At 39.2% G+C, this 8,864-nt stretch overlaps 1 protein-coding gene across 1 annotated transcript; it reads left to right on the forward strand.

The window, feature by feature from the left end:
* Nucleotides 1–947, forward strand: LOC114211720 (olfactory receptor 2A1/2A42-like). Its single transcript, XM_028106371.2, is given in 2 exon segments — nt 1–819; nt 822–947. Coding segments are annotated over 2 exon segments (942 nt in total). The 5' UTR covers nt 1–3.
* Nucleotides 948–8,864: the final 7,917 nt, after the last annotated feature.

Genomic DNA, 8,864 nt, shown 5'->3' on the forward strand with positions numbered 1-8,864 from the left:
AAAATGGAGAAAAATCAAACAGTGGTTGTAGAATTCATCCTATTAGGATTTCATCTTGGCCTGAAGATGCACATATTCCTTTTTGGGCTCTTCTCCCTCTTCTTTGTCTTCACCCTGTTGGGGAACGGGCTCATCCTGAGGCTCATCTGGCTGGACTCCCGACTGCACACCCCCATGTACTTCTTCCTCTCCCACCTGGCCATCGTCGACATAGCCTATGCCTGCAACACCGTGCCCCAGATGCTGGTGAACCTCCTGAAGCCAGACAAGCCCATCTCCTTTGCTGGCTGCTGGACACAGACCTTTCTCTTTTTGACTTTTGCTGTCACAGAATGTCTTCTCCTAGTTGTGATGTCTTATGATTGGTATGTGGCCATCTGCCACCCCCTCCGATATTCTGCCATCATGAGCTGGAGGGTCTGTGTCACCCTGGTGGTGACTTCCTGGGCATGTGGCTCCCTGCTGGCCCTGGTCCATGTGGTTCTCATCCTGAGGCTGCCCTTCTGTGGGCCTCATGAAATCAACCACTTCTCCTGTGAAATCCTGTCCGTCCTCAAGCTGGCCTCTGCTGACACCTGGCTCAACCAAGTGGTCATCTTTGTGGCCTGTGTGTTTATCTTACTGTGGCCCCTCTGCTTGGTGCTCGTGTCCTATATGCACATCCTGTTTGCCATCCTGAGGATCCGGTCCGGGGAGGGCCGCAGAAAGGCCTTCTCCACCTGTTCCTCCCACCTCTGTGTGGTGGGGCTCTTCTTTGGCAGTGCCATTGTCATGTACATGGCCCCCAAATCCCACCACCCTGAGGAATAGCAGACGATTACCTTTTCTTGTTTTACAGTCTTTTCAACCCTATGCTGAACCCTCTGATCTACAGTTTGAGAAATGCAGAGGTCAAGAGTGCCCTGAGGAGAGCGCTGTACAAGGAAGGTCATTCCCAATTGGAGTGACATTGGAATCGCCAGCCTAAGAGTTTGATTGCTGCCTAAATCCAGAAAATTTCACTACTCTCATCTTAAATGTGCCTAAAGGACACAAGAGCAAGCCTTCCCTCTTCCTTTGAATGAAAAATTTTAGGTATGTTGCATTCATGGATTATCTAGCAAGTGTGATTTTATCAGATATGATTTTTTTCTTTTATTGCTCACTGAATTTAATATCTGTGAAATTAAAAATGGTTTTAATTCATTTTCTGGGTCCCAGAAGTAGAATACAGTCTATCTACCTCTCTACCCTAAGTGTTTAAACTCACTAACCGCATATATCATAAGATTTGGAAGAAAAAAAAGAGCTGCTGTGAAGGACAGTCATCCCCCCAAACCCAGAGGCACACTTGTCCATTCTCCTAAAATTGTACTTGCCCTGATAAAGATAACTGTTAAATAGTAACTCAGATATTTATTTAGTGTGTTGCATGAAGGTGAGAAATTTTGGATGAACATGATTGATTCAGGGAATAAATGAGCAGGCTGAGTGAAGGAACAAAATCAATGCAAGGTATATAGGACAAAGGAGAGGGGAAGGAAAAATCTGTAGGCAGTGTGAGAACAGTGCATATTGTTCACAGCTTCAGAGATATACTTGTTACTAGTAGCTAGCAAAGGAGCCAAACTGGGCATTCTCTTGTTGAACAGGCTTATAAGGGGTATCAAAGAAAACAATTTGGGCTGTTTATGGATTCTCCAGAAAATTTTGAGTGTTGATCTGTAAATTATGTAGATATACAGACTATCTCAATATGTACTTTTCTGGTGTCTTTTTATCAGCACTTCCATCTGGGTTGGTCTGCATGTGCATCATTTCCCTCATTAGATGCCTTGAAATAGGAAATTTGACCAGAGACTGTTAAGTGGCTAGTATAGTACAGCTGGCTATTCCGGTTTGGTAGAGGATTGATTTTTACTGATTCCTTCTGTAGTACAAATCCAATGATCAGGGACGAATCCTATACATTTCAGATGGCTTTGTAGGGTGTTACCTATAAAATCCACCCTCTTTTTAAAAATATTTTATTTGTTTATTTAAGAGAGACAGAGACAGAGAACACTAGTGGGGGGAGAAACAGAGGGAGAGGGAGAAGCTGACTCTTCACTGAGCGTGGAGTACAACACAGGGCTTGATCCCAGGACCCTGAGATCATGACCTGAGCTGAAATCAAGAGTGGGACATTTAACCAACGGAGCCACCCAACCACCCCTAAAATCTACTTTCTAACCTGTCTTGAGACTAGGGTGGCCACTTGCATCCAGTCTTTTGTAATTTCACAGTAAAAGTGAACAAAAGACTTGTTCAGAAGAATAAGTGTGTTGCTCTTGGGAATCAATAATTACTCAACCCAACTCTTAATTACTGTGTGTGGGCAGCAGAGTTCACTGAATGTAAGAACAAAATGGGTTTTTATGCTAGTAACATTTTGGTTAGTTGCTCTCCCAGTGCTATATACTATGTACTGATAGTGCTTTCCATGGACCATCTCATTTAGTCATCATAACAAAGCCATGAAGAAGATCCTATTGTCACTATTATAAACACACATACCAGAAACTAGCAAATGTCAGGTTTTTGCCTTGACAGTCTAGTTCAGACAACAGTCTGTTGTGGTTAAATTAAGCCCTCAGTACTTAACCACAGCAACGTGCATTGTCTATACCAACATCAGTGTCATCAATAAAGAACAAAGCTAAATTATTCCAAAGATGGATGTGTTCTGTGAAAGAGGGTATACTTCCAGTCTCATGTGCCACAGTGAGCTGATCTATATAAGGCCTAGAAGATGAGATCATTTATGAGAACCTGGGTGTCATGGACAATGTCTCCTCAGGGCAGAGTCACAAAAATCTTTGGACTTCTAGAGGAACATAGAACATAAAGAAGATGAGAATAAAGGCCATTCTTACTGAGATTGGTGATTTAGTTGAGCTAAAACCCAGAACCAATACAGCAAAATAATAACACCATAATCTCTCTCTCTCTCTCTCATTCCCTCTCTCTTTCTCTCTCTCTCAAAACAGTCCTTTGAGGCAAAAAAAAACAATATCCCCACTTTACTTATAGGGAAACTGAAGTGCAGAGAGGTTGAGTAACTTGCCCAGTATCACAGATGCTGACTGTCTAGTCCAGGATTGAACTGAGGCAATCAGATTCTTGACCTTATAGTCATAACCACTGGGTAACATGGCCTCTTTGGAGCTATCTGTGGATAATGGTCAGAGAAATCAAGGCAGTGAAACAAAACCAGTGACTAAGAACAAGTGACGGGCGGTAGGCTTCAGACAGAAGCTTTCGTTTGCTAGAGGAAGCACCTTGACTGTAAACGGAAATGTAAACAGTGGGTGTGGTAACAAGGAAGAACCTGACTCCAAGGGTCAGAGACCAAGGAGGGCCCTGACCATGAGCGGCACCGGGAGCAGGGAAGTGGAAGAGAAGACAGATGATTCGGTCTCACGTTGATGCAGTAGTGATGGAGTAGGATTAGAATGGATACTTGATAGTATTTTATCGAAAGGAGGCCTTTCCCAAGACAAAGGAATTTAGATTTCATTTTTGGTGTTGAGAATTGTTACGATCTTTCAGGTGGCATTTATAGAACATTGCTCAGGTAGGTATCAGGTTTCACAGGTAAGATGGGAACTCCCCGGGGGCGGAAACTGGAATCTGTTCACCCCTTTTTCATCCACACTAGCACACTGCCTAGCCCATAGGAGGCACTCAGTAAGCACTGGTAGGGTACATTAATGAACCTTTATCAGTTAACTACACACAGTTTTCAATGTTAAACTATCTTAGGACTTCTACATTTTCCAAAATCCTTTTATTTGCAAAACAGAGTATGATAGGAAATAATTGTAGCTAAAATTTATTTAGTAATGGCTGTGTACCAGGCACTATGTTAAATTCTTCAGATGTAATCCTCACATCAGAGCTGTGAAGTATTAATGGTATTTTCATTTATAGAAGGGAAATTAAGGTTTGGAGAATTAGGTAACATACTCGATGTCATAAAAATATTAAGTAGTGGAATTAGAATTCAGGTCCAGTCAATCCAATCTAGATTAACTTTGAATGATCCTTTTGTAAAGGACCTTCTGATACTTACGTCTTTGATGGCTAGACCAGGCTTATGTCATAGTAGTCAATAAATGCTGACTCATCTGTGATCATTTAGCCTAGACTCCTATCCAAAAAAAAATGTAGCTTCATAAAATATGTAACTTAAATCCAGTAGCCATTACCCTTTGAAAGTTAGACATCTTCTTGTCCATTAGTCCCTTTTAGTTTCGAATGCACTCAGTTCTTGCAAAAGTTTCTCCTTACAGGGTGAACATTAGTGATTAATTATGTCTCATTTGCCAGTGATTGTGGGGGAATTACAAACATATTAGAAAGTATTTCCCCCTTACTATAAAAAAAAAGAGCTATGCATATTCTTTTCTATGATGTAGGAGAGAGGATATGAGCCTTTTAAAAAAGAGCATGCCAAATTGCAAGAGCCTCTACGGTATGCCAGGTGGTGCTGGTGCTAGCCCAGCAGCCATGCAGAGGGTGTGACTCCTCCTCTGTCTTGCAAGATGGTGGAGAATTAGGGGTTGTAACTACTGAAAATGAGAGGGTGGGATGCTGTAGGTGGGAGCTAGTTCACAAGCCATTTGGAATTGGATTCCCCAGTGTCTCTGGCATGTGGCGTGGGCACCGACCTGTAGGATGATTGTTGATTCTTTGTTAGATGGTGTAGACTGGTGCAGATCTTGCAGAAATGCAGGAAGATCTTGCAGAAATGCAGGCTGTGATTCAGCAGGCCTGAATGGGATAGGCAGAGATTTGCATTTTGAACAATCTCTCCTATCTTGCTGATGCTGCCACAGACCACACTTCGAATGTTAATGCAAAAGAGAAGCATTGTTAAATCTAGGGTTCTTAGGGAGAAAAAGGGAAGGAGAGCTGGAATGGGGTCTCACAGGATGTCACAGTTGTGATGTCTTTTCCCAGACCACAGGGGTCTGCTTTCCTTCCTTCTTGATGAACTTTGACTAGATCACTGCTTCAATTTCATCTGGTTTTTTTGTTTTGTTTTGTTTTGTTTTGTTTTGCTTGTTCTCCACTATTTGTTTGCTTTTAATTTGTGTAACACCGTTGGGCCAAGAGAAGAGGTGTGTTTGTGAGCACAGTCTGGTTTCACCCTCAGAGGGCTGGCTCAGAGGCAGAACATCTGGGTTCTTATCTCAATTCTGCCAATTCTACCACATTACTACCATGTGACCTTAGAAAAATCACTTAATTCCTCTGGGCATTAATTTTCCCACTTGTAAAATGAAATGTCAGACTAAACGATCTATAAGTACCTCTAATTCTATGCCTCTCTGCTAACTTTCTAGCATTTCGATTTTTTTCTCTTACTAGGAGACAAAATTAAATGGATTATTTTGAGAATAACTGAATACAATTAATTCCTGAACCTTGCACATAGTAGGAATTCAAAAGTAAATACCAAACTAGTGAAGAGTTTATATATATTAATGATCTTGGAACTATGGATGGCATAATATATAGAGAATAAGACATATTCCATATGAACTGTCCTCCCTAAAAAAAAGAAAAAAGTTTGTTATCCTGTTTGGAAAGGATTAAGAATACTGTTTATTTGCAAAGGGTCCCAGATCTTTGTCTGGTGTTGTATAACTGGCATAATAATATTAAGAGTTTGCATTTACTGATTGCTTATTTCACATCAAGTACTGTTCTATGAGGACACATCCATTAATATCAATCTAATCTTTACAGCAATTCCCAGAGGTAAGTTTTACCATTAGATTTCATTCATAATGAAAAAAATCAAGGCACAGAGATGTTAAGTACCCTTCAGGGATCACAGAGCTAGTGAGGGGCACAATAGGACTCTCATCTAAGTCTTCCAAAAGCTGAAGACCATGTTTATAACTAAGTTAGACTGTCGCCCACACAGAGCCTGACCTGTGGAGCTTTGCCTATTTACGATAAACTAGAGCTCAAGAAGAGTAAGACTGAATTTTTCAATGGCCTGAAAATTCATCCTAAGAAAGGGGATAATAATATACCTAATATATTTTAACATATATAAAACAGAAGGGTAATCTACAAATCCATGAAAAAAGTAAACAAAAATATGTAGATACAGACTATTCACAGAATAAAACTAAGTCAATAATAAATATGAAGACGTCTTCATCCTTAATCAGGAAAATCTTTAAAATGAAAACTTATGTTTTAGCCAACAGATTGGGGGGGGGAAGCCAATGCTCTGTACAGTTGGTGAATATGTGGGTCAAAGTAAACATCCACACATTGTTGGTGGAAGTATAAATAGGCACAGATTTTAATGCTAAAAAATTTGGAAATATCTATTCAGCATTAAATGGGAATATGAATCCTAAGAACCTAGTCTAGAGAAATACTTAACATATGTAATTGCACAAAGAAATGTATTCAAGGATTTTGAATTGAAATTTATATAAAAAATTCCACATAATTTAAAATTTATTAATTTTGGATTGAGTGAATTATAATAAGTATGCAGTATATTAAAAAGAACAAGTATTATCTAAAATGGTCTACAGTAGAAATTGCTCATCAATATAGTTAAATGAAGAAAGTAAGTCACGTTTTAAAAATTCTTTTTCATTTTGTAGGAGAAACTTCTAGCTCTTCATGAATTCATACATCTGCATGTGTACATGTGGGCACACGTGTGTGTGTGTATGTGTGTATATGTGTTTACAAATGTCTGAATGTAAGGATGGTGAACACTGAGAGTCAATATAAGTTGCTTTTAGAAATAGGAGTAAGCTTAAGAAATATATACTTCTGTGTTTTTTGATAATTTTACAGTGAACATGTATTGATATAATTTTTTAAAAACCTTCTCTCAAGGCACCTCTGGTCCCTTAAGTTCTCAAATATTTATCAGTACACGTTTTTCATATATCTTAGTGAAAGTCAAAATTAAGCAGTTAAAAGCAGTTCAGAATCTTGTTCGACTGCTAAATTGTATCAAGGCATCTCTTTGAAAATATCCTTTTGTATCTATTTACTTCATTGTTCAGTATTATGCTGTAATGTTTAGGTAGGTTATTAATTGAAATAATTTGAATGAGAAACCAAAATAACACTCAAAGTGACCTGTGATTCCCCAGACTCTAAGGCAACTGCCTGACATAAATAAAAACCCAGTTTATTGTGCCGTAAGGAGATAGGTGCTCTTCACCATGTGAATTGATCTTAGAAGCTGCTAATACTTTCCTCATTCCTTTTATCTCCATAAAAATGCTGAGCAATGTATTTGTGGGTAAAGGTGTAATAAATAAAGCCCCAAATCAAAGTGATTTTACAGAACGAAAGTGTACTTCTCACTCATGTTGTTAATTCCTATGCAGGTAAATGGCACAGTCTGTCATGTGGTGATGAACGGACCTTCTGTCTCACCGCCCCACCATCCTCCTGGCCTTGGAGACCTTCACTTCTAGCCAGTGCTGGGGAGAGCCCTTGTGCAGGAGGCATAACCCACTTCATACCCACTGCAGCTCTATAAGTGGCATACATCGTTTCTGCTTATGTTCCTTTTGTAAGACCATGACACCACCTCTCACCACCAGGTGCATGAGGGAGCTGGGAGGTGCAGCCCCGAGACAACTCTGTACAAGGAAGGGAAGAACACACCTTTTAAGGAGCTATGTCTTCCTTAAGATAACACTAGCAACTGACATAAATAGTCTCTAAAAATAACCCCTGTAAATTCTGCTGCCTCCTTCCCTGTTGTTAAGGATTCCAAACAAACTTCTGCCCTTTTAACTCATAATTAGTTAAGAAATACAACTGAGGGGCACCTGGATGACTCAGTCGGTTAAGTGTCCAACTCTTGGTTTTGCCTCAGGTCATGGTCTCAGGGTCCTGAGAGTGAGCCCCACCTCTGGCTCCGTGCTTAGCAGAGAGTCTGCTTAATACTCACTCTTCCTCTCTGTCTGCCCTCTCCCCTGCTCACTCTCTCCTTCTCTCCCCCTCTCTCTTTTTCTCTCTCTCTCAAATAAATAAATCCTTAAACAAATTTTAAGAATTAAAAAAAAATACAATTGACATTACCATTTGCATTCTCTACCAATACATTTTTGTCATGCCATCGTGAAAATGCATTCACTCATGTCTTGTGCATTTCTCACAACATTTTTTTCTGCTTTTTGTGCAAAATATCTACTGTAATTTACTTTGACAGACAGTGAAATCCACCCGCTTTATGCTGATTTTTTTCTGAGTTACAGTCAAATGAACTCTATGGTCAAATTTTAGCAGTACTTGACTTTATGCATAAAAAGTACAAATGTAAAAGTCCAGTGAAATCAAATGCCCTATATGCCCGTAGATGTTTTTGTCTCAATTAATCCTGTGTTTTTCTGCATGTTCTTTTGTGTACTTATGTCATGGTTACTCTCTTTAAATAGTAAGCACTATCAAGATAAAAGTTATTTCAGTTTAATTTTAACAGAATATTAACAATTTTGAGTTTATAGATGTTGACATTTAGGTTCTTGAAGGATTTTCCTAAATTTTTGTTTGTGTGATAACCCCAAATGTTACACTGAATTACTGGTTAACCTTTAAGTTTTCATTTTTATCAAAATGTCTATTACCAATATTCCTAATGTGTTGATAACAGAAATATATTCTCTAAAACCCTTCTTCACACAGGTTTTCCCTTTAGTGCTTGCTCATGAAAGGCAGTTCCCTGATTTCTGCATGCTGGCATATGAAGTAAACACTTGAGAGAATATTCATATCAAATAGGATCTGTTCTCTGTTATTTTCCTTTGTATATATTTATATTTTGAATATGTTCCTGTCTC

Source organism: Eumetopias jubatus, unplaced genomic scaffold (genome assembly GCF_037043125.1).
Source record: "Eumetopias jubatus isolate StellerSeaLion01/CBP00866 unplaced genomic scaffold, mEumJub1_p1.0 scaffold_14, whole genome shotgun sequence".
NCBI lineage: Eukaryota > Metazoa > Chordata > Mammalia > Carnivora > Otariidae > Eumetopias > Eumetopias jubatus.